The sequence below is a fragment of the Pteronotus mesoamericanus genome, unplaced genomic scaffold (genome assembly GCF_021234165.1).
Source record: "Pteronotus mesoamericanus isolate MK-2021 breed Mesoamerican mustached bat unplaced genomic scaffold, CSHL_Meso_final scaffold_1186, whole genome shotgun sequence".
Classification (NCBI taxonomy): domain Eukaryota; kingdom Metazoa; phylum Chordata; class Mammalia; order Chiroptera; family Mormoopidae; genus Pteronotus; species Pteronotus mesoamericanus.
In genome coordinates, this window is record NW_026555302.1 from 16086365 (window position 1) to 16111696 (window position 25332).

Below are 25332 nucleotides of genomic sequence, written 5' to 3' on the forward strand. Positions count from 1 at the left end.
ACGCGATCACCGCTCGCCTGAGGCAGGGAGGGGCTCTGAGGGCACAAGCCCTGGCCCTCGCTCAGCGTCGGGGCCCCGGGGCCCGGATGTCAAGTCTGTACAGAGTCGGGGTGCTAACTTTCCCAGTGTGACAAAAAAAGAGAATCCATTTTTCTTTGAAAAGTATACTAAATTCAAAAAGTAACTTTAAATCTTTCAATATTTAAAAATAGTGTAAAATTTAAAATAGTATTTTGTGAAAATAGTGGAAAGTGTTTCAAAATTAATGCATGGATATACACGTGACCAACCAAATGATGCAACTTTCTCTTAGTTGATCCGGAGAACCTTGGTTTAAACTAAACGATCTCACATTCGCAAACCAAAACCACCACTCACCGCTGACGTTTATGGCTGGCAACACGATCGACATCTTCGGTCTCGTGGTCTTGTTGTGGGTGGTCGCCGGCAGCAGCAGGTGATCCTAAGGGCGAGAGGGAGCCATCGGTTACACGCAGCCCCTGGCTCGGCGCTGTGGCAGCCACGTCAGGGCGTCTGGGACGCCACGCTCGGCGGGGTCATGAAGAGGGAGCCTCTTCTGACCTCGGCCCAGCGACGGCAAACATCCAGCCACCACGCAACTGGGTCACTCCTCTCGCAGTCAGGAGGCACAGAGGGCCCGTCGTTCCGGGACCCTGCAGGGCGCCAGAGCGTGCCCGGCTCACCGCGGGAACCCGGGACAGTGCTGGTCCCGTGGCCAGAACAGAGACTGCAGCTGCAGTGCTGCCACAAAGGGGCCTCTGATCTGGGCCCGTGTCCAGTCCCCAGACATGAGGGGCCGGGCGAGATGGCGTCAGAGCACTGAGGTTGCCTACCCACCAGCCACTGCCACACTGGTTTAAGAAGAGAGACATCCCCTGCCCCCCAAGAAACCTGTGATTCCCAGACGACCACCCCACGCAGCAAGACAGAGGCAGGGCCAGGGCCTGGCTGAGCTGCTCCGCCTCCTGCATCCCGAGACGCCGCCGCAGGGGACACGTTTCTGTGAACAGCAGGTCCGCGTGGACTGAAGCAGGCACACAGGGCTCGCTCTTAACCACCAGAAGCGCGCGCCGAGCACGACCACGGGCAACGCTGCCGCTGGTGCTCCCTGGGTGAGCCAGGGCCTCCGCGGCTGCGGGTCCCACCCGCCAACACAGAGGTCAGAACGCGCCCAGAGGAGCGCGGCTTCACAAGCGGAACGTGCATGTTCCGGGAAGGGCTGTGCCTCCGCAGGTGTTCCACGGCCGACCGTGACTTACGACTTGGGTAGTAACTACTGTTTTCAGTAACCTTTCTCCTATCAAAAATAGGTACTGTCACAACAAAAAGACAGAAAGGCGCGTGATGTTGCCATTTGGGGCGCAGGCTAACCCAGACGTGGTGGAGACGTGCACTAACTCTCCGCCCCTTGTCCCGTTGTTGTCTGTCTCCTCATTCGCTCTACACGCTCGCTACACAGAAGGACTCATCAAAAAGGAGGACCTGGTGTAGCGAGAGTGACAGAAAGTCAACGCAGCTCAGCTCAAAGTCCATGTGATTATGAAATGTAATTGTCAGCAAAGCTAAGAAAAAATCTAGAATGTGAACCGCACACTGGAATGAACGTGCATGAGCAGCCATGGGGAGCAGACATTTCCCGCAGCTGCGCCTCATCCGGGGCGACAGTTCCCAGAGAACACGGTTTTTAAAATGGGAGGGGGTGGGGGCCGGGTGTTGGTGAGCGAGGCTGCCTGAGGGCTCCAGCCTCGCAGGAAGGCAGTTGTTTAAATGCGTTGTTAGACGCCGAGATCACAAATTTCGGAGAGTTAAGATAACATATGATGGTCAAGAAAAAAACATTTGCTGATCCTGATGCCATGAAACTTACAAATCCTATAATTAAAACATAATTGAATGAGAACACAAACCAACAAACTTGCAAGCCCCAAATTAAGGCTGCTGTAAAAATAAACACATTTAGATGCCGCTGGTCATGGGTTAAGGTCAGGCTCCAGCTGAAATCTGAATTTCCGGCTCAGATCTGGATGCCATACTAAACCGTGTTTTTAAACATGATTTTCTCAACATAGCATCTCCTACTTTCCCTCTTCATTAATTTTCAAACAAAGAGGTTACTTTTGCAGCAGAAAACCAAACGAAACAAAACACATACCCACACGCTGCTATTTATGCAAAAGACGACTCACAGGCTGAACGTGAGCGGGGCTCCTCCTCAGGAGGCAGGGTCTGTGGGGGCCAAGGCCCCCGGGCTTCGTGCGGTCGGGCTCATTGTATGACCAAAATTAAGTTACATTTAACATAAATTTAGAGATTAGTTTTAGATTTCTCTAAGTTACCTTTAATTTAAAATATTACAGTCCAATCTGGTTCAGAAACATTTCAGCTTCTCTTCAATTCCACAGCATAAAATAGCTGCGTGCGGCATGTGGATCTGCGGCATCTGCTGGCCTGCGTGTTTCCGGGGAACCCTCTTAGCCTCATGTTGCAGGCCAATGGCGGCGGGGGACGAGAGGCTTGGAGGGAAGCAGGAGGGGCTCCGCTTCGGACCCCGTCCTCACCCGCGCAGCGGGGGCCCCCCCGACACCCTCAGGGTCTGGATTTCTTCGTCTGCAAAATTAAGAGGGCAAGAGCGCATCTCTCCATCTCAAAAATCCGACGTGGAAGCTACGTATTTACTCAAGAATTTTAAAATGCATTGCTCTTTGAAAGCAGCATCATCCGAAACAAACAACGCTGTTGTAAGACTTTGTGAAACTGAGAACGAACAGCGCCGACGCGCACAGCCCGACTGCGGAAGGGCCCTGGCTGTGGCCGCGGGGTCCCGTCTGGCACCCACCTCGCCCGCTCAGCAGGGAGCGGCGCCATGGCCGTCCCCCCAGGAGAGCGCGCTGCGCCCGCCACAGCGCGGCATTCCAAGCGCAAGCCAGCAGGGGCACGAGGCCTCCCTGGTCAAACTCTGCCAGGGACCTCGGGGACCCTGGAGGCGTATCACAACGAAAAGCAGAGGAGGGCGCAGACATGTGCGGGCGCTGCGCAGAGCACCTGCCGTCGGGGGGCAGGGGCAGGGTGCAGCTCCTGAGCCTGCACCAAGGCCCCGCTTCCCGGGGCAGCCTCCAGGCCCCGTGTGGGAGGCGCTGGGGTCGGCAGCACGGCAGCCAACGCGCAGAGCCGGGGTGGTCCGGCACCTGTTTCTGTAAATGACTGAGTCCTTTGTGTTTTCAAAAGATCAGTAATTTTTTAAAAAATGCCTCGATGTCAGTGTACAATAGCATCTTTGAGAAATGTCTGGATGCTGACAGAGGAAGCGGGTTTCCTCCTACTCACCACAAATCATGTGAGCAGCAATTGTTTTCCTTAGAGAGGCAATTAAAGGCTCTTCCGGGGGAGGGGAAGCACTAAGCAATAAAACAGTCACAGGGCCACGGATGACCCAGCCGGGAGCCCCAGTCCACAGCAGAGCGAAGCCCTAAACACCCAGAGGGAGGCCGAAACCCCTGGGGCCTCGGTCCAGGCCCCTCTTTCACATTTTTCTCAAAACCCCTGCTGCTGAGCACAGCCTCCCAGCTGTGCTGTGCGGGAGCCGCAGGGACCCTGGGGAGCAGGGGCAGCGGGGCTTCTCTGTCACTGCCCGAGTCTGAAGGCGCGGGATAAAATGCTGACAGTGGGGAGACTGGATTTCAATACAAGTGTTTCACCCTCTACAGAGAGACGCGTGACCTACATTGCAATGATGTAGAAACATGTATGTATCCTCTGAAATGAACAAAGCCCACATGTATATTCCATTAATTTCACTGAACTAGTGGGTTATGGGTGATTTTTCCCTGTGTATTTTTCAAATTTCTGAGCATCGAGATAGTCCTTCTGAAATTAAAAAACTTAAAGTTTCTTATCACAATTTTCTATTAATGGCTGAGATCGCTGGGTAAGGGCCCTGTATGAACATGGAGACCTCATAAAGCCTATTTTAAAAAATGTTGCCTCGAGAAACCAAAACTTTATAAACAATTCAGTAATTTTTAAAAACTCAAAGCTCCATAGCTTAAGAATTTTAAAATTAAGCCTCTTTTACTTTACAAAAGTATTTTACTCAGTTCTGAAGCCAGATCTACCAATTTCAAAGTTCCAATCAAATTTGACTTAGTAGCTTTCATGAATTACAAAATGAATTTAAACTAAATTTATTTAATTTCAAAATGAGTTTTTAAAACCATTTCTTAAGAGCAAAAACTCAGCCCTGGCTGGTGTGGCTGAGAGGACTGAGCGCCAACCTGCGCCCCGAAGGGTCTCTGCTTTGATTCCCAGTCAGGGCACCTGCCTCGGCTGCAGGCCAGGTCCCCAATAGCGGGTGCGTGAGAGGCAACCACATGTTGGTGTTTCTTTCCCTCTCTTTATCCCTCCACTCCCCTCTCTCTAAAAATAAATAAAATCTTTTTTAAAAAAGCGAAAATCAAAACACTCTCAATTCAGCTGTCTTTTCAAAAGGAACAAAAAGAGGGATTTAAGTGCTAATAATAAGGGAATGATTTATATTGGATACTATGTTTGGATACCAGTTCATGAGATATGTTTACTATTATAAAAGCTTTTGCAACCATGTGCAAGAAAGGGGAAAACCACAAAGGGCTGGATTTTTTGCAAAACCGGACTTTCTCGAAGTATCCCAGCCCCAGTTCAGCTCCATACAGTATTAGAACAGAGAGAAAACGCAAACACCAAGAACGTCTAACTACAAAGGACGCGCCTGCTCCCTCAGTCAGCAGCCTGCCCGGGAGTTGGAATCTCTTTCAATGGGGACTAGGGTTTGCCAGCTGCGGAGGAAAAGGGACAAGCAAAAGGGGAGGGTCCGCTGCAGGCACGTCACCCCTCGGAGAGTCAACTCTGGCCGAAAACCAAGGGGGGCCTGCCTGGCACCCGACCAGCCCGCCCTGCGCAGCGGGGGCCTCGTCTGGGGGAGACACAAGAGGGAAAGAGAGGGAATTTGCGGGGCGGGGGCGGGGGGCGGGGGGCGGTGCGATGCAAACAGACACCTTCCTATTAGGTGATACCATTTGTTGTTGTTCTTTAAGGTCATATTTGAAAGGCTCAGGCTTTTCAAGAAGTTCAGCAAAATTCTAAACTTGTTTTACCTGGGGCATCATTTTTCAGGAGTTTATTTGAAAACAACGTTTCCACTACACCAGTTTACAGATGTATCTAATCTGCATAGATTAGGACAGACAGATGTCCACATCCATTTCAGTAAGTATGAGGTCCATCTTCTAGAAAATCTAACTGCAGATGAAATACAAACGTCCAGGTGATTGGAACACAATTTTAAGTCCTCACTTAATTCACTTAATAGTCTTTCCGCTGCTTCAGGCGAGACAGATTAAGGACAATGAAAAAGCAGAACCAGTCAGGAACTGTCCAGCACGCCCCGGACAGGCCCGAGCCACACGCCGGGGCGCAGCTCAAGCTCAGGGCCGCCTTAGAGAACCGCGCGGGCGGAAGCCCCTGCTCTGCACTCCAACGGCGCTTGCCGTCCGAAGGCAGCCGTCTCCAGGGCGGCCTCCGAGCCCGTGCGGCCGCACGCCTGCCCCCGCCCCCGCTCAGGCCTCCGGAGAAGGACCGCGCGGGTGAGGGGACACGGCGGGGCGGGAGTCGACGGAGGGAAGACAGGGTGACATGAAGCTTGAGAACTAGCAGGGCCGTACACGCGGGCGCAGAGAAGGCAGGCTGCCCTGGAAGGGGATGCGGTGCCAGGGGATGTGCGAGGAAGCCATTTTCGTGGACCCTCTTCATTTGAAGGGAGGTGCAAGGCCCATGTCCCTGGAGCACTTAAGGTCTCTTCCTGTTTCTACACTCATTTCCCTTACACGGCAGAGCTGAAAACCAGCATCAAGGGTGCGGTCACAGCCCAGCTGAGGAGGAGGGAGACCCCAGACGCCTGAAGATCAGAGTTCAGAGGGGCGCCCGGGCGACCGAGGCGTCAAAGCCGGCTCTATGTCGCTCTGCTACGCTGGACGCACGTGACGCCCTAACCACATCCCCTTTAACCGCCTCTCCTTGCCAGGAAACCAAAAGAGTGACGATGTAAAAGGAGCGTTTTCCCTCAGGAAAAGCTTCATTCAACCTCCTTTTAAACATGAGGTTTTTAAGAGTGAGCCCTGCGTATTCAATGTCACCAATACAGTTAAACAAAACCAAACCAACACCCTTGGCAGCGTTCACCCATGAAGCTGCTCTTAGAATGGCCGTCCTTCCTCCTGGGCCAGCCTCACGGCCTTGTGCCAGGTGGCTGGTCCCCGTTTGCTCCCCAGAAGAAAAATCAAGTAAGATGGCACCCGAAGAGGACTGGGCGTGAAATCTGCAGGGACACTGCCACCTGGGGCCTCGGGCCACGTCCCCGGGCGCAGGCGAAGCCACCCCGCTGGAGAAGGGCACCTGTGAGCAGGCCTTCGCGGCAGCAGCCCCGTCTCGCGAGCCCGTGGCAAACGACGCATGCAGCGCAGTTCGGCAGCAAGGCAGGTCCGAGATTCCCGCCTTGTAGGCTGCTCCGGCCAGGACGCCGCACTTCCCCTCTGACAGAGGGAGGTGCCGTTTCGGGTGGACAGCGAGCCCTCCAGGCCTGCGGTTCTCCACCGCAAGCCCGCCAGCTCCTGGGGACTGTTCGTGTGCCTTCATTCTGACGCCAAAACAGTGGGCATGCGTGCAGGCGGGCTCCCCGTTAAAGGTGGGGCGACAGCGCCGCTCCTGGAGCGGACAAGAGAGTGCGGCCAGTGGGGACCTGAGCCTTCTTCTCTCCCTGAGCAGCGCCGATCAGGACGAAGCTCTTCCTCGTGGTCCAGAGAGGACCCGCCCCTGACTGCCAGTCACGATGTTGCGCGACTCCAGGCTGCTGATTTCCATTTCATTTGGGTAATATCCTTTATATGTAACTTATACCGTTATCTGCTTCTGCAGTTGTAAAACCAGAAAGCGGTTTCAGGTCGGACATTTGTGTGTCCTTCTACATAAATCAGCGCCGGAGAAGTTCCTCCTTCACAGGAAAAGGCCTCTCCCAACGCCATGCGCAGCAGGTGGCGGCGTTTTCTTCCTGAAGCGCACGCCCGCTCACACCCCGTCCTCTCTGGGGCGGGCTGAACCCCAGGCGCCCGGCCTGGTGCCGCCCGAGGGGGCCTGCTCCCCTCCCTCATCCTCCCGCTGTCTGCCCAGTCATGCGACCCACTCAAGGAAACCCCCCAGTGGAACACCACCTGCCCCCTGAAGCCGCCACGGGGTCATGCGGGTGACAGACACACACACACGCGGCCGGGACAGTGAACACTTCTGAAGCAGCGGCCAGCCGCTTGCTGGGTCCTCTCGGGGCGTTTGTCTTAATCCTTGATTTACAAGTCACTTTTCCCCACTACAAGGAAGTCCTTGAGGACGAGGATTTCCATGGGTCCCCTCTATACACTCCGTGGTGGCGCGCGGCCTGGCAACAGTAAATGTCCAGTGAACACACGGTGAGTGAACCAACACACAAAGGAAGCGAAGGCCGGTCAAGTTTATAGACAGCCTGCGCGGCGCGCGAGGCAGGGCTCTCCAGCGACTTCGTCCTTTCCTCGTGGAGAACTGCTGCCGTGCTCCGCCCCGCGGAAGTCTGCCCCGGAGGCCCGCCGGGGGTCTGTCCAGGAGAGGGAGGGGACACAGCTCCCTCTTCTCCCAGCAACAGCGGGTGCGCCGGGCGTCACCTTTTGCTCTGACCAGGGTAACGGGGCCACCAGTCGCTGGGTAGCCTGGGGCAGAGGCAGCCCTCACGGCCAGCCAGAGCGTGTGTCTGTGCCGACCGACCGTGCGGCACCGGGAAGCCCCTGAGAGGCGCGCTCGGGAGGGAGGGGCGCGGCCCCAGCGTGTGCTCCCGCTGCCTGCTGACAGCTGCTTGCTCACAGGGGCTTTGTTTCATCTGGCAAAAACACGTGATTTCAGGGGACAGAGAGAGGAAGGTGTAGGAAATGGCTAAGCATGGGACTCCTGGAGCCCAGGGACCGTCTCGTGCCGTGTCCACAGGCTCCCAAGGCTGGTGTGCGCGGAACCACTCACTCCCCAATTACCAGGGTCATGGGGCGCGGGCCTCACTGAAGGTCTGGTTCCTCCACAGCCACTTCCACTTACAAATGCTACCTCCACTAGCTGGGGCTAGATTTTTACATTATTACGCAAAATACATATGATGGGTTTCTAATTCCTCCAAATTTTCACCAGCAACAGTAATAGTCAAAAGCAAATAAAAAGCCAAAGAATTTATATGCTTTCCCCTGAAATAATGTGCTTTCTCAATGTTCATTTAAAATAAGTCTGTCCTGCCTGTCTTCTTAGCACTTACACCAACTGAAATTTTCCTGAAATGCTCTCTCATATTTATTTATGCATCTGTAGTATTTATCTCTAGGGGGGTAAAAAAAAAGGCTTTTGTCTTAACAAGGAATTTCTTTTTTTTTTTTGTGGTAAGAACAGCCTGGCATACCATGGCTATTCAACTACTTGTTGGATAAATGATAGTAGAACTGATTATATCTCTCGATAAAAAAAATTTCTCTGAGGATAGCTGCATTTAAAAGAACTTTTCACAATCATAAATGTAAACCAGTTATTGAAGTAGTCACAGTTTAGCATGAACTTGGTCTTTTTGGATAATAAAATTAATTCCTAAAGGTCTAAAGAAAACTTTTATGCTCTGAAGGTATACTGTTTCTTAATGAGCAACAATAAGGGCACTACTCACCTAAAAAATTCTGGATTTCGGTATTTATTACTACCATTTACCTTCTTTACCTAGAATTGTTTATTTCAAAATGTAACTGAGATTCACACTTCGGGAATGGAAAATACGTCTTCTTAGATTTATATTTTAAACTCATGTCAACTACATAAAAATACAGTAAAGTCAAAAAAATACTAATAACCACGACCGAGCCTGGACTTGGCTGGGGCTAGTCAGCGTACTGCGGGGGGAGGCCCCGCGCCCCCGGCCACGAGCAGGGCCCGGAGCTGGCACGGCCGCCCCCGCGGGCCGGGCTGGGAGCCGCGGCCCCCCGTGCGCAGGGAGCGGATGGGCCCTTCCTTCTCGACGGGAGAGTAGCCTGTGCTCTTATACTTTTTATTATAAACTAAGCAAGACAAACTTCATCGCTGAAGAGCTGACCCCAAAGCCCCAGACTTAACTGAAGTTGTTTCATCCAAATAGACTTGAACGACTTTATAATCTGCAAATTATTTTATCATTAATTTTTGATCTTAATAACCTATGGACTTTTATTACATATAAAAATGTCAGGTAACAAGCTTCATCTAAAAATGAAAGAAGGACTCACAGCCTTGTTAAACAGCACCAACAATCACTGAACTTATGCTGATGTGATTGTTTTTAAATCTGTATGTGATTATGTGGACATGCCATTAATATTTATAGGAAAACAAGACTGGTTTTATGCTACATGTGACAACAATGTTTGTTCTATTTCCTGCACAAACCCATGACACGTCAGGCATAAGGCTTCTCTGTGGCGTCAACGGGGAAAAGTCCGATTAGAGGCTGCATTTTCTCTGCACTTATCAGCTGATGGCACCGAAGCCATCAAAGTCAATGTGTGCAGGTGACTTGAATAAATCCTAAACCTGCAAAAACCCTGGCACCTGCTGTTAGTTTTCTGCATGTGTAGACCGAGTCTAGACATCATGATAAGCGAAATGGAATCAGAATCAATACCGGAAATACTTGGGAGAGCTCTCAAGCCCCTTTTCAGAGGCTCTCCTGCAAGGCTGCGGACTCCGGGGGAGGTGCTGGCTGTTCCAGGCGGGCGCTTCCCCCACGCACAGGAAGAAGGGGCAGGCCCAGCCCCCAGGCCCAGCCGGCCGGACCTCATGCAGAGAGCGATGTGGAGGGGAGCCACCGCTGCAAAGCCCCAGGACGCCTGGGTCCCTGCAGCCACAGCCACACCTGTGTGCGAGGGCCCCCGCCAGCGAGAGAAACAGAGGTACACGGAACGCCTTCTGCGTGTAGCACGGCGCTAGTGCTCGACTCAGCATTTCACTCAAACTCCTTAACCGACAGAGAGAGGCGGCCAGCTGTCACCGTCAGACCCACCCTCCGGAAAAGCGGCCTCAGTCCTGAGAGCAGTTCTCCCCACTGACCCGGGGAGCAAGGGCTCCCAGCTGAGTGGGAGGCCGCGCTGCGCTCACTTCTGAACAAGGCTGCAGAGCCACAGGACTGGCGCGCTCGGCCTGCCCTTTCAGCCGCTGTCTGAAATGTGTGCACAGCGTGTGTGTGCACACGTGCACCGCACATATGGTTTTAAAAGATTAATTCTAGGGTCTAATTCTCTTTCATTAAATAAAGGAAAAAAACACCAAGAGATTACACAAAAAGTAGCAGGAAATTCTAATAAGACCTCCATTTTTCGATCCTCTTTGCTTGCTCTTCTGAGCGTCTCTCGGCCTGGGGACCGCCAGAGGCGGTGCAGCGAGCGCCTCTCATCTGGGCTCCAGAGCCTCGGTTTGGCAGTATCTGCGGCTGCCCGTTACGTTTTTGCTATAATTATCTACAGTATATGTTATGTTTCCAAAGAGTATATAAATAACATTTCACTGGTTAAGTATAAAGACTGGAAATTTGAGGTTGAAAAAGTTCAATCATAGGATACTTTTCTCAGAAGTTCCAGTGCATTGTACAACCCAACGCGACAGATGAGGGGACACAGGAACCTGATAGCCTGGCTGAGACCTAACACCTGGCTGTCCTTTAACTCTTCCAGTGAGAGCGACCGGTGAAAACGAGCATTAGCATCACCCAACACTGGACACTCGCAGGGAAACACCGAACTTGACCCATCCCTGTGTTGTGCACAAAAATCAACCCAAAATGGATCACAGAACCTAAGACTATACAAATTTCAGAAGAAAAAGTGAGCAAATCTTTGTGCCCTTGGTTAGGCAAAGATTTCTTAGGACAAGAAAAACACAAACCATGAAAGAAAAAGCTGATGAGCTGGACTTCATCAAAATGAACAATCCCTGCTCTTTGAAAAACACTGACTAAGACACTGAAAACGACAGGCAACAGAGCGGGAGGAAATACAGCCGACTCACGTATCTGACAGCGGACGTGTATTATGCAGGGCACGCGAAGAGCTCCCGGGTCAGGTCTGAGGACCCAACCCAACCTGGACAGACGCTTCACCAGAGCAGAGACAGGACGGCAGATACGCGTGCGGGGAGACAGCACGGCGCCCGCTGGCCCTATCAGGTGCCAGGGAGGACACGGGCCCAGGGCTCTTGCTGCTGGTGGGGATGCAGTGAGGCACAGCCTCTTGGGAAAGCAGTCTGGCAGCTTCCTAAAATGCTAAGCGCACACTGACCGTGCCACACAGCCATCGTGTCACACTCGAGGAGCAAGAGCCCCGGCCACCGAGCCCCAGCCACAGTGCTCACAGCGGCTAGAGCCGCAGCTGGGCGTGTGAGGCCTGGCGGGGGAAGCGGAGGGGAAGCGAGGCTCCCGCGCACGCTGGTGGACGGCCCACCCCCCAGCCCGAGCTGGCCCGCCCGTCCTGTGCCGGGGGCGCCGGGCTGCAACCTGCAACCTGCAACCTGCAGCGCTGGAGCCCACCCCCCAGGCCCTTCACAGATCCGCCTCGGGGCCCCGTGAACGGGCCCCGCTGAGCACCGGCTCCGCATCAGCGTTAGGTTCGCCGGGTGTCACAGCGGAGCAAAGAAGATGCAGAGCGAGCACATCCCCACACGTGGGGCAGGGGAGGAAGTGACACAGCGCTTCAGACCTTCGTCCCCAGTCAGATCGTAAATCCTCGCCTCTCCCCAGGGACGGGCGGCCGCCTCCCTAAGTAAGGTCTGCAGCGGCCGCTGCGCGATCTCACAGGCCGCTGCGCTGGCTTCCTGCCTCGACGTACGGAGCCGCTCCCAGACCGTCTACAGATAAATTAAATTAGAAGTAGTTCTATCGACTTGCATTTTTAAAGCTCTTTGCCATTATTAAAAACCAGTTCCTTACGTAAGAGTTAGAAGAATTCTGATGTCTTAGGCAATATATTGTTCTATTTTTTTAAATGTTTTTAATCCGATATTCCTTTTTTTCTCGTAGTCCTGTTGCAAATAAACAAGCAAAAATTGTTCTCAACTTTCTCCGTGCTTTGCTGTAAGTAGAAAACATTAGTTCAGATGAGGAACAAACACGCACTTGTTTATTTTCCTTTAAAACAGCCGTCAAAAGGGAGTTGTGTGCCACACTCTTCTCCGACGTCCACAGGCGTCAGCAGCCCGCGGCGGCCTCTGTCCACCTGGCACTTCCGGTCTGCGTCTCTCCTCGCCCCCGACGCGCGGGGTCCCAGCTCCCCTCGCTGCCAGATCTGCCCCTACCCCCGCCCCCTGCTCGCTCTCTCCCAGCCGCCCCAGCTGCTCTGCCCTCACTGTGGTCCCAGGCCACCACCAACTTCCAGGCTGACCCACCAAACGGGGCTTCTCCTCGCGCGCTCTGGGCACGCTCTGTGACCGCGACGCCGCGTCCGCCACGTTCTAAACTAAGCGAGTCTTTTATACCTTCGCCCCCACCTCCTCCTCCACCCCTATTGCCTCCTTTGTCCCTGCTGGCGCTAAGACTGTAAGGTGCCCGGGGCTGGTCTCCCCAGCACTTCGCCTTTGGCCTTGTCCTCTTCGGGGTATGAGCCTAAAGCAACTCAAGGTGTGTTGGGGACAGAGAGGTCACTGGGAATTCAATTCCAGGGTAAATTCTTGGAAAGACATTTGGGTAGGAAAGTTCCAGAAGGGCAACTGCAGGAAGTGATCAGAGAAACACAGACCCTGGAGCCAAACTCACCTGCACCAGGGACACGGGCGGCGCCCGTCTCTCAGGGCCGCTCCGAGGGCCCAGCCAGTGCCCCGCAGGCGCCGTCCGAGCGACCGCCAAATCATGGGGTCAGCAGCTGTAAAACAGCAAACTCGCAGGCTGACGGCCCACCGTGTAACCTGACTTTTGTTGTTTTGTTACAGTTGCTTTTCAAAACCATTAAAATGCACCGACTCCGCGAGACCGACTCACTTCAGTGAATCGAAGAGCTCACACGCGTGCGGCCACGCCTGTGCGCGACGCGGCGGAGCCCTGCGGCCCTCGGAGCTGGCAGGACGTGCGTCTGCGGCAGCATCACCGTCGCTCGCTGGGGAGGACAGCGAGACCGCGACCCGTCCCCAGTCACGGCTGTGGGGTCGGGGCCAGGACGCCAGTCCCTGCTGCCTGCACGGATGCACCTACACACGGGCCGGCGGGGTCTGTCCCCGCGCTCGCGACCTGAGACAGGGTTCACTCTCCCTCCAGGTGCGGCCCTGTGCTCAGGAGCTGTTTCCTTCCTCACAAAATCCTGGAACCTGGTGAGGAAGCTGTGGGCCCCGCACCTTCCTTCAGGGGACGGGGAGTCTCAGGAACGACTCAGCTCCACAGCTCAGGGTCCACCCACTTCACTGTGGACACGGGTTTTTAAATGTGCATTGTTACTCCAATCACAGAAGTAATTTTAAACACCCACTGAGAAAAATGTCCTCTTTGTTTCTGCCAACGCCAGCTCTGGTAGCCTTCTGAGACACACAGACAAGGCGAAGGCCACGCAGGACACGGCAGGAGCAGCGCCTCCCGGTGACCGGCCATTGCAGCGACGCACACCAGGCCTCATGGGACACTGAGCGGCTGGGCAGAGTCCACCCAGGAGCGCACAACCTGAGGGCGAAGAGAAGAACAGCAGCAGGAGGCAGGCCGCCCGCCGGCGCGGGCACGGGAGGACCCGCTGCCGAGCTGTCCTGACTCAGACGGACGACCTGCCACCTTCCTGAGACCCCTGAGACGTCACGTCATTCACGAGCTGCATGTAGGCGCCTTGTGCCCCTGGGCAGTCGACATACAAGTGCAGTTAGAGACTACGAACAACCATTTGTCAAACACACAACAAGTTATTTTAGAGTTTGCAACGGAAAAGTCCAAATAATAGATTTTTTTCCCTGTTACTAGCGGTCTGTTACAGAGCCAAGGAACAAATGACTAAATCCCCTAAAACCTCAGCAGTAACTCACATTTAATGAGGAGCTTCAGATCCAACATTTCTCATCTCGGGGGTCTGGCAAGCCACACAGAGCCCGTAATAAATAAAATGCCTTCACACACGCACACGGCCATCCTTCACGGCGAGAAGTTCAGGCGCACTGCTCGTTCAAGTGGCGACCATTTTGGCTAAACTCCTTCCTTATTAAGAAGCAGGGAAGGTACTTTCTTCCAAATGTTTTTAAAAACAAACCAGAAACTCCACGCCTATTAACCCTCTGCCCTGGTCCAGATCCTGAAGCTACATTGTAACCTTCCCGGCCATGAAGTTGTTTTCTACTGTTACAAAGTGTTAACTTAACGAGGCTGGATTAGCCAACAGAGCGAAGGTGACCGCCCTGCGAGGGCCCCGGCTGCAGGACAGGCTTCTCAGGGAGGGTGGTCCCTCTGCCCACAGCCCCGCAACGGGCAGCACAGGACGCAGGGACGGTCGCCACGGCCTCCCTGCCTAGCCTGCCGTGGGCTGCGCGTGTCCCCCCGCGTCACCTCCCTGCTCCTGGCCTCACCCTGAGGCTGTGAGCAGCACCAAGGGCGCGCGCACGGAGCCAACAGGGTGGCACGGGAGGGAGGCTGGGCTGCTCCGGGCGTCACACTGAGGTGGCAGCATCGGGGGGCGGGGGTGCCACCGACCTCCTCGGGGAGGCCGCAGTGGCTCCTCTGCCCACGCTGCCCCCTTTTCTACCCGGCGCTAGACCAGAATGAGGGTGAACTTCAAAGTCAAAAGTCAGTGAGCAGCTGTCGGAGGGGAGGGCTGTTGGGGGGCTGGGTGAAATGGGCACCGGGATTGGGGGAAAAAAGGAAGAAAATAAAAAGAAAGAAAACCTCAGAGACACAGAGGCCAGGATGGTGGTTGCCGGGCGGGAGGGCGGGGGGGTAATGGGGGCGAGCGGTGAGGGAGGGGCCTGGGCTTGGGGTGGTGAACGCACAACCGTGTGCAGATGACGGGCCACAGAATTACACACCTGACGGCCACGTGACTTCACCACAGTGTCGCCCCAATAAAGTCAAAAAATAGAAGCAAAACTCAAACTCACGACTCAGAAAGGAAGCGTAAATCACAGTAGTAATTTGGTAGCATTTTTTTAACCTACCAAATGGGTAAGTCTTTTCATTATAGTACCTACAGTTTGTGGATTTAAGTAAAATGGGTAGTTTCCTAAACAGAACTGATAAATGAGGGACAATATTAAAATACACATCAAAAGCCAAAAAAATTGATTAGAAAAAAGCCTTGTAAACGAAGTTTTTTTAAAAGTCTCTCTTCTGAGATGACCTTCTTTTTTTTTTTTTAAAAACAAGGATCTTTCTAAATTCATACATTCACATTTTTTTCTCCAGCAAGAGAGAGAATCTGGCTAAAAGGCCACAAAAGTGCAGATAAGAAAATGGCCAAAGCCCAAGGCCTGTGTGCAGGCTCCAGCGAAGAAGTCCCCAAACAAGAGGCTCTGCGTCCCTGTCACGGAGACCATAAACCCACTGCCCCGCGTTACCAAGAAAATAAATGCCTCTCGCCTCTGAAGACTTCCTATAAAACTACACACACCGACGAACTCCCAAGAAGTGCCGTGCATCAGAGAAGCACGCCGCCCTCCCCAGCACGGGGTGGACAGCAGTCCGTGCGTCGGCGAGCCGGCACGGCCGCTCTGCGACGCCCTCGGGGGCCCTCCCTGGGGGTCACCTTCCTGGACCACCCGCGTCACGGTCACCCTTTCTGCACCGAGCAGAGCAGCCCAGCCTCAGCCCCGAGTTCCAGGTCTCCAGCGCATGCTGCCTGAACGCAGACGGACCCTAGACACCCCGCCTTCCCCAGAAAAGGAAGCCGTGAGCCCACAACAGTCCGCTCCGACACGGCCCTGCCAAACGTTAAAAACCGAGGCTGGGAGCACCTCGCAGCCGCAGGGATCGACTACATGGGGAGGAACCCCCCCCAAAAAACAGTCATGCTCCGGAGGGCAGGCCCTTGGAGCACAGGCTTTGCCCAGCGGGCGAGGGTCTAGGGCCCCCGTCTGGGTCTGTGCACCGCCTGGCGGTGCTGGGAGCGGCTGCGCACGGCTTCAGTGCACGTCTCTTGAAGACTCTTTGAACACGTGGGCCCGCTGCACGATAGGTGGCTCTCGGGCGCACCTGCCCGCTGTGCGCTGAGTGCTCGGCAGTTCTGACCACAAACGGCAGGACGCCCGGGCCTCACCCTCCCGGGTCACCCCACCCTGCCCCGGCCACTGCCGGTTGTTTCCCTGGGTGAAAACCGTCCTCAAAGGGAAACGTTTTGCCGAAGCGGAAGAGGCGAACAAAAGAGCAGCAGCAGCTGTGACAGGCGCCCGCAGGGGCGAGCGCAGAGGCGGCCCCGGGCCGCGGAAAGGCCTCCCGGCGCGTGCGCGGCATCCCACGGAGGGCGCTCTGACGGCGGCCTGGTTCGAACTCAGCAGAACGCATGCGCGATTTTTTAATAAAGAAATCCCGTTTGGGGGGTGCCCCCGCACATTTCACCCGGGCGGTGTCTTCGGTGGTGAAGCTTCGACTCAGAGACAAGAATACGCGGACGCACCACTTGCTGGCTCCTCTTACACAAACTCCTGCCAGGCCCGCGGCAAAGGCTCCGGCCTCTGAGCAAAAGGGGCGCGAGAACACCGAGCTCCCGCGGCCATCACCTGTCTGAGAGAAGGCACCTGGGCGGGCCCTGAGAAGCGGCTCTGGGCTGGGGGACGGGAAGCAGGTGACACTTCCTGCTCGGAAGAGGCTCGCAGGGTGAGAGGACAAGCCCTTGAGATGGAACGGTCGGGCCAACACAGAGCGCACGTTAACGCCAGGCTGCGCCGCCTACGGCACCCACTCGCCTCGCAGACCGAGGCCGCGGGCTCAGAGCACGAGAGGCCAGCCTGACCCCGGCCGCCAGGGCGGGCCCGGGGCTCTCGGGGCAGCTCCACTGAGGGGGTCGCCACGTGCACCTCAGAGGCCCTGCTGTCAGGGCTGTGGGGGGGCCGCGGTGGGAGACCACAGGGGAACCCCGGGGGCAGCTGCGGAGTCAGGGCGAGCCCGGCAGCTGCAAGGACCAGGGCACATGCCTGTCACGCAGTGGGAGACAGAGGGCGCTTCCTGAGTCATTATTCTGAGGCTTCCTCAGAACCCACACACATGACGCTGCTAATGAACTTTCTGTAAGACACCAAGAAGGGCACGATGCCCCAGCAGGCCCTCCACTGGAAGACAGCGGCGCGAGGCAGCGGGGGACGCGTCCCTGGGACTGGCCCATGGCCCCACACAGGCTCCCAGGGGCGCCGCGCCGCGTGTGTTTGGAACAGCTGGAACAGGACTGTAAAAAGACAATCCTCAGCGTCTGCTCAATGTGACAGCCACATACTGAAAATAGAACATAAGAGAAATAAAAAGCGTTCCCCATGCAGGCGTCCATCTCCTTTGAAAGAGAAGGATCCGAAGGAAAGGAGAGCGGAGATGCGACCCTCAGAGCCCACAGGAGGTGCAGGCCGCGTCCCCAGGCAGCAGAGGACGGGGACAGGGCTGAGGGCGGGGCGCCGACCGCGGCCGCGGCCGGATCAGCGCACGCTCCTGCCGTCCTCCTCAGCGACCGCCTTCCTATCCTACTTGACGCAGCGTCACCCACCCCCCGCGCGTCTCTCCGTCCCGTGCTCCGGGATTCCCTTCGCTATATTCTTTCGTCTGCCCTCTCCTGCCCTAAAACGTCATCATTTGAGAGCACTAAGGAAAAAATACTCACTAAACTTAACTGGATTTTTTTAATCAATGTATCACTTACACTGCACTCAAAGTGACTTGGAAGAGAAATTATTTTCTATCACCCTCCCCGACAAATCACAGTAAAAGAGAGGAGAAAAAGAAATGCTACGACGGGGAGGCAAGTGGTGAACTCCTGGGGCGAAACTCCCAGGAGAGTCCAAGGGACGGCAGGGGCGCGCCCGCCACCGTCGGGGTCGGGGACAGGGGCGGGGGCGGGGGCGGGGGCAGGCGGGCTGTGGGGGCCTCGTCCGGGTCAGCGGCTCACCACCTCCGACATCCACACCGAACGTCGGCAGTTCCTTCAAGAAGCCTCACTTCTTTCACTTTCATTTTAGTGAGAACGAGAGGAACAATCCAGGATTTAAGAAACACATTCCTTTCCCATGACAGGGTTTATGGGCATCGTGATAAAACTCAGTCCCTATCCCACTGTTAAAACGAGAAAGAATAACCGGGTGCGGCCTCTCACGACCGTTGTCCAAGGAAGTCCAGGGCCACCCTTCTCCCCCTTCCCGTGAAACCCAGATGCGTGACTGGCAAGGGGAGGAAGGACCCCCCAGGCAGATCCCGTTGGGCCTCCACGCGAGGAGGCCGGTTTCTACCAGGACGGGCAGGTGAGGAGGGGCGTCAACCGCCCTCCAGCTGCACTTTCCCCGGGAAACTCTCGCGGGGCCGCTCTCACAAACGCAGGCACGAGAGGCACCGACTGAAACGGGGCGCCGTTCACCCCCTTCGCAACCACAGCCGCTCACGGGCAGGCCTGTTTCCTCTCCACCAAGGACGGTTCCCTTCCCTGGAGAAGCAGGGGGCCGCCCCTGACGTCGCCCGGGCCACGTGCCGGCGGCTTCCAGACGCACTCCCCTGCCGGACGAGGCAGCAAAGCAAGCCCCCGGCCCTCCGTGGTGAGAAGGCCCCGCGGGGCGCGCCCGCGCCTGCGAGACGGCGCGCCTCCTCCTCCCAACGCAGGATCCCACTGATGCGTCTCCCCGGCTCCGCTTGGTTCTGAGCAGCCCCCCAACAGGGCAGGGCCCCCCGCTGCTGACAGGACTCCGCCCGACCCCGCGGAGGGGGGCGCAGACCCCGAGACGCCCTCTCTAGGCCGCCCGCCGCCCCAGCCCGCGTCGCTGGGAACGGCCAATGCAGCGGCGCTGCGTTCCCTCGTCTGCGGCCCCAGAGCTCGGGGCTGCCAGGTGCTCGCACCTCGGGGAGGAGCTGAGCATCTCAGAGCTGCGGCGGCGACAGCGGGCGGGGAGGCACCCTGTGCCGGGCCGCGGGGAACGCTTACTTACAGCCGCACCCCTCTGTGCCCTCTCAGAAACAGAAAAGCCTCGGATAGGAACACGGGGAGTTCGAGCTCATCCTCTGCCCCGGGCTGAGCACACGGCAGCCCCATCCTCACAGGGCGACTCTTCGAAGAGCGCACTTTCGCTGTAGAGGAAAGATGGCATGACCAGCCATGCACCGCCCCCCTGTAGCACGTGTGACGTCAGAACCGCTCACGTGGACGCTGCCTTCTGTGTGAGCGGACAAGCTTCTAGCACCTCCAGCATCTGCTGGAGTCGGGGTCGCGACAGACAAGGGAGCCGACTCCCGGGGCCACAGACCACACCTCCCACGGCCGCTCCACTCGTCGGCCCGCGGGGCACGGCCCGGCGACGGGGACGCCTCGTTAACCGATGGACACCCCCACCAGCCCGCACAGACGCCTGTGTGTTCCCATGTCCCCTCTGGCAGCACACAGGGCGGCCACCTGGCCACAGCGGTGACAGACACCGGGGTAGCCCGTGTTCTGTCCGTGCAGAGGCCCTGCCTCGCATCGAGCCCTCATGGGCCCTCACGGCGGAGGCTGCCGGGCAGGTGCGCAGAGTGGAGCTGGCTCCTCCAGCTCCGCAGCCCCGCCCCCGCCGGCTCAGCTCCCGGCACCCAGCGCAGTGCCGGGACGGCACAGGCTCTCAAAAAGGCGTCCTTTCCCCCTTCAACACGCACTTACCCTTCGAAACGACACGACGTAGAACGTGTCTCCCCGCCGGCGGATGGCGTCGAAGAAGTCCTGGTGGCTCCCGGGGGAGGCATAGTACACCTGGAGCTCGCTGCCCGCGTTCCTGCTGAGCGGGGAGAAGGCAGAGCTCTTACCCCAGGAAGAGTCGTGCGCTCAGAGGCACCTCCCTGCGAAGCCCACGTCTGAATTCTAAGAATCTCAACCAAAACATCCGCACTGTTTTGGCAGTTTTTTATACCAACATTCTGAGAAGCCCAAGGTCAGGAGATTTTTTAAGATTCAATTCGCTGAAGCTAAAACTCCAGTTCTGAACTGACACTAAGACGTCCCGCGTCGCCAAGTGCCCGTGAAGACGGGGAAGAGCCGGAAAACAGGCACCGGCCCTGGTCTGCACGACAGCCCATCTGGCAACAGGATGAAGCCTGAGGACAGCCCCTCTCCCCCGCGGCTGGCTCTGCGCCGTCTGCTAAGCCGTGGAGGTGGGAAGAGCTCAGGACTCGGGACAGAGGGGCCTGGCTCTGGAGTCCTGCCCTTGTCCCCAGGGGCGTCCACAGGGAGACCCCCGCGGGGCCCGGGGGGGGGGAGCCGCGTCGGGAAGCACCCACGGCATCTCTCAACGACTTCTGGCCCGATGTGGGAAGTGCCCCCGCGGCGCCGACAGGGACACCTCAGACCCGGCCCTTCCCCAGAGGCACCCCAGCGACAGCGACCAACCAAGCTGAGCAGCGTGAGCCGACACTCCTGAGTCAGAGGAGAAGCAAAGAGAGAGTGCTTATCCTTCTCCCAGAAAAGCTCACGCTTTTGTCTCATACGTTCTCCTTTCATGGTTTCCACGAATCTTTACTTTCTCAATCTCAACTAACTGAAGGGGAGGAGAGTGGCCTAGACCGGAACCCTAAGGGAACCAGGAGACTCCCTCCGAAATCGCCCCGTCTGCCCCCGGGCCACGTCTGATGGCGAGGGCCTGAATGCGCCGCTGGAGGTCATTCACGGCTCCCTCGCTCTGTGCAGACTCTGAGTGCCACACCCCTGGGGAGGAGGGCGAGGTTCCTGCAAGCCCCCAGCTGCCGCATCTTCACCGATTGGTGTCCTTTGTTTCCCACTCCGGTCCCGAGGCACCTTCTGGAACGTGGGCGGGTCTCTCGCTCACCGCCACGGACTCACGCTGCCTCGGGCCGGGCTGAGGCTCCCCTGACACACAGCCCGGCCTCCCTGCACCAGGGACACCGCACTCTAGCGCACACGTGGGCCACGTGGAACACGCGTGGGGCCCAGGGCAATTGCCAACAAAGCACAGAAACGTGAAAAACGTGGCATTACCCCACCTGGAAAGGGCCCCTGCAGCAGGAAGGCGGGCGCGGCCCTGCTAGGCTTCTCCTGGCACAGGTCGCACGCCAGCAAGCAGCCACAGAAGCACTCCGAGCGCTGGTTTGGGTGTTGCCAGCCCATCTCCGCAAGCAGGCGGGTTCCCAACCACCAAAGCCCAGGCCGCGAGGACCCGCCCGCCTTGGTGGGCGCCGCCCTGCTCACCTGATGCTGGTGGTCTCCGTGTACTGGACGGCCAGGAGCTGCGAAGGCGAACCCTGCTGCAGCGCGCCCTGCAAGAGAACGCGCGGCCGGCACCGCAGGCAGACCCGTGAGGGCCGTCCCATGCCGGCCCGTTCTGTGCCCGTGCCCACCGAACGCGCATCCCAGCAGCCCTACGGTTTTCCTCCCTGTGGAGCCCCATGCGCTAAGTCTCCGCGACGTGGCACCAACACAGACAATGGGACTGCTCAGCCCGCCCGGGCCTAGAGGTGCGTCTCAGGGAGACAGAGGCATTCCAGAGGCTTCCCACGGAGCCTCTGTTTTAATTCCCCAAAGTTTAGTGCAAGTATTTCAGGTTTTAGGACCAAGTCATGGAAGACTTATTGAAAAGATACTTCATGTTTGTCCAAAATAACTATTTGCCCAACAAAAAGTTCCTCAAGTGTGAAAAGCCCAATCACAAAGCCGGACCCTATTGTTTGCTAAGTTACACACAAAACCCTCCCTGCCTGAGTACCCCTGTGGACTCCGCCGCCACCCGAGGGAGCTCGCCAAAGCAGGCCGGGCCTCCGCCCCCGGAGCGGAAAGCCCAGTGACAGCAACACGAGACAGACAGACCGTGGACGGGCCGCTGCCTCTCTAAGATTCACGCCTCTTAACAAAGAGACCTGGGAAACTGGCAACGAGCTTTGCCATTTGTGACTGCAGGGATTTAGCAAAAGGTCGCCGTCAGCAAAACTGCGAGGTAGAGAGTACTGTGAAGTGAGATTTCCCACCAAACCTCCAGTGATGTCGTAGGTCTGTCCACTTTTCCCTTTGGTCCTGTTGCCTTCTTGCCTTACGTACTTTGAGGCTGTGTTACGAGGAGCCTACATGTTCAGAACTCTGTCTTCTTGATTACACGCACCTACGTCACCATGAGATTTCTGTCTTCACCCCTTGTCACAGCCGCTACCTGGGAGTCGCTTTGTCTGGGTAACAGAACCACGCCGGCTTCCTAAGGCTTAATGTTTGCAGAGTATCACGCTTTTTCACCCCTCACTTCTTCATCTCTGCGTGTTTACGTTTAAAATGTTATTTCTGCCCTGACTGGTGTGGCTCAGTGGGTTGGGCATCCTCCCAGAAACTGAACGGCCAAAGGTTCAGCTCCTGACTGGGGCGCATGCCCAGGTTGGGGGCCGGGTCACCGGCTGGGGACATGGGGGAGGAAACCGATCACTGTGTCTCTCGGACATCAGTGTTTCTCTCTTCCTCCTTCTCTTCCCCCTTTTCTAAAAACAAATAAAATCTCTAAAATGCTATTTCTTGTAAATAGCATATAGTTGGGTGGTATCTTTTAAAAACCGCAATTTAACAGTCTCTTCCTTTAACTCTATCACCAACGTGGCCGGCCTTGCGTCCACTACCCGGTGTGTGTTTTCTGCTCCTCCTATTTGTTGGTTTGTTTGCTCTTTCCTTCCCCCTCGTGGCTGAAACGCGTATTTATGTCCCGCTGTCACTGCCTACGCCGGGGTTTCAGCCGCACTCCCCGGCCCGGCGCCCAGGGGCAGGCGGCTGCGCAGGAGCGGACAGCTTTCGCCGCCTCCGCGCCTGTCGGCGCCCAGCGTCCTGTGCTCCGCGGCTACGTAACCAGCAGGCCCCACAGCAAACCGCCCTGAGTTTTACTTTAAGAAACAAAAGTCTTCCAGTGACATTTATATACACGCAACCACAAAATAAAGATACTTAAAACAGGGGCATTTATTGCTGCCGACATCTACCAATTCTGGCGATCTGCCTCGCGCTGCCTGGGCTCTACCTGACACCAGTTCCTTTAGTCTACACCTCTTCTCTCGTTTCTTACAGTGCCGGTCGAGAGGCAAAGCACGGCAGTTTTTGTCCATCTGGAAATATCTTTACTTTGCTTTCATTTTGAAAAATACTTTCACTGATTTGACCCTTTACCTTTTCTAAAAAGTAGAAAGAGGGCAGACTTATGAAATGACAGAAGCCAAATCAAGTATATAATGCCCAGAAATGACAGAAACGTCAATCATAGACGACACCTTACTGCACGCGTGGCCAACCTGTCCGACACCTGCAGGCGAGGGTAAGGCTGGCGTGAGGAGGAGGGCCCGGCAGAGTGGCCGAGGGCGGCCCATGCCCTGCTGGGGACGCGGCTGGAGGGAGGACCCCATCATCCCTGCCAGAGCGACTTCTCCCCCTCGGCTGACGCAGACCGTCCGCCTGCCCTGCCCCGCCCTGCCCTGGCCCACATTTCTGACCGCTGTCCACACTTGCAACAGGAGGAGGTGCACCCAGGATGCAGAGAAGGGGCGAGACTTTAGACTACACATCTCCACGTGTCCCAAGTCTGTGAAATTGAACATTATCTTCGTTGCATTAAAATTCCTTCCAGATTAAGGAACACTAACCACCCCTTACACAGTAAACTCTTGTTTATTCATCTAATGAACAAGAAAAAATATTCTATCAAAAAATAAGACAGAGCAACTCATTTAGGCCACAGGTTTAACCTGTGCGCCCGAACCGGAGCGCACCTCAGTGCGCACATGCTCGGTCACGGCCGCCCCACCGCATGGCAGGCTCCACGCAGGCCGGCCTGCACCATGCTCACCACTGCGCCCCCAGGCCTGGGCCTCCGAGGAGCCCCAGGCACCGGCCAGGGGCGCCGGGACAGCACGCAGCGTTTCGGGGCAAACGACACCCAACCTCAGGTCCCCACGGGAGCCACGCCCCTTGCAGGGCTCCCTGTCCAAGCACAAGGCCCCGCTCCGGGGGGGGGCCTTCCCCTCCAGCCCACCCTACATTTCAGCGCCTTCTTTCTCAAAAGCTCTAAGAACAAAGGAAATAAACGGTACTATTTATTCCACCGCGTGGGCCAAATATTTGATACAGATGCCTCGAAAGTGGGTCTGTGGGAGAGAGCGGGGAACAGCCACAGGCTGCGGCAGGGAAGCCGCGGGCGTGGAGCCCACCAGTGCTGGCGACCCGGGGCACAGGGCGGGGGGCGGCTGCTGCAGGAAGCCGCAGAGGCGGCGAAGGGTCAGGCTCCCCGAATCTTCCAGGGACAGGGCTCCCCAGCGGGCGGCGGGGGGCCTTCCCACAGAGACCAAGCCCTCAAGCCCTGCTGCGGGACGAGCAGAAAACGCACCTGAAGCACACGGGTTTTGTGCTGATGGTTCGTCATTCTTCTCGACTTGGTCCTTTCCACCTCGTGTCTGTGAACCCAACCTCGAAGTTCATGATTTAACCTGAAAAACAGCCTTGTTCATTATGCACACTACACAGGAGTAACGATTAGAGATCAATTCCACCACATTCCATAGGTTGCAAAGAGCATTCCCAGGGCCTGCAGGTTCAACATTGCCACCTGATTGGAAGGCGCTAAGATGCAGTGGTTGCTAACAAGGCGTGAATGGTGACAGGTGGCCTCTTCAATCCCGAAGAGAAAATTCAAAGAAAGCTGCAGCCAAGCACCTGCCCGATGGAAACACAGGACGCAAAGGCGTTCCCACAGGGAAGTGTGCCCTGCTCCTGCCCGGGGCTGCGTCCGACCGGCGGCTGCGGCGTTGGCCACAGGACACGCGACGCAGCCTTTGAGAATCGCTCTCCTTTGTGGGAAGGGAAAGAGGGAACTCAAACCCTCAGGAAGAAAAAGAAATTTCACGGCACCATCACCCAACCTTTCCAGTTTTCCAGCCAGAAATTTTAGAAGCCGAGTTCTACTAAAACGCCCTTTCCCCTTCCTTCCTTTCTGGAGCAGCTATGAGCTGCTGTGACTCGGTCTACTCAGCTGTAGTTACTGCTGATCACGGAACACCGAAGCGGTTTCTGAGGTTCGAGGATAAGGGCCAAACTCAGAAAAAATGCGAGGGCGAGGCAGGTGGGAAAGGTGCACCGGAGAGCGGTG

General features: G+C 56.3%; 1 protein-coding gene across 5 annotated transcripts in view; it reads right to left on the reverse strand.

Moving 5' to 3' along the window:
- The window catches only part of ATF6 (activating transcription factor 6), an 80293-nt gene that overhangs the window by 13598 nt on the left and 41363 nt on the right, over positions 1 to 25332 (reverse strand). For 4 of the 5 annotated variants that reach the window (XM_054587842.1, XM_054587841.1, XM_054587845.1 and 1 more), the window contains 4 exons: positions 24574 to 24673; positions 21423 to 21490; positions 19884 to 19998; positions 379 to 463 (listed from right to left, as the gene is read on the reverse strand). In XM_054587842.1, the coding sequence (XP_054443817.1) occupies positions 379 to 463; positions 19884 to 19998; positions 21423 to 21490; positions 24574 to 24673 (368 nt within the window). The remainder of the gene's footprint in view (positions 1 to 378; positions 464 to 19883; positions 19999 to 21422; positions 21491 to 24573; positions 24674 to 25332) is intronic. The other variant, XM_054587843.1, reaches the window with a different exon arrangement.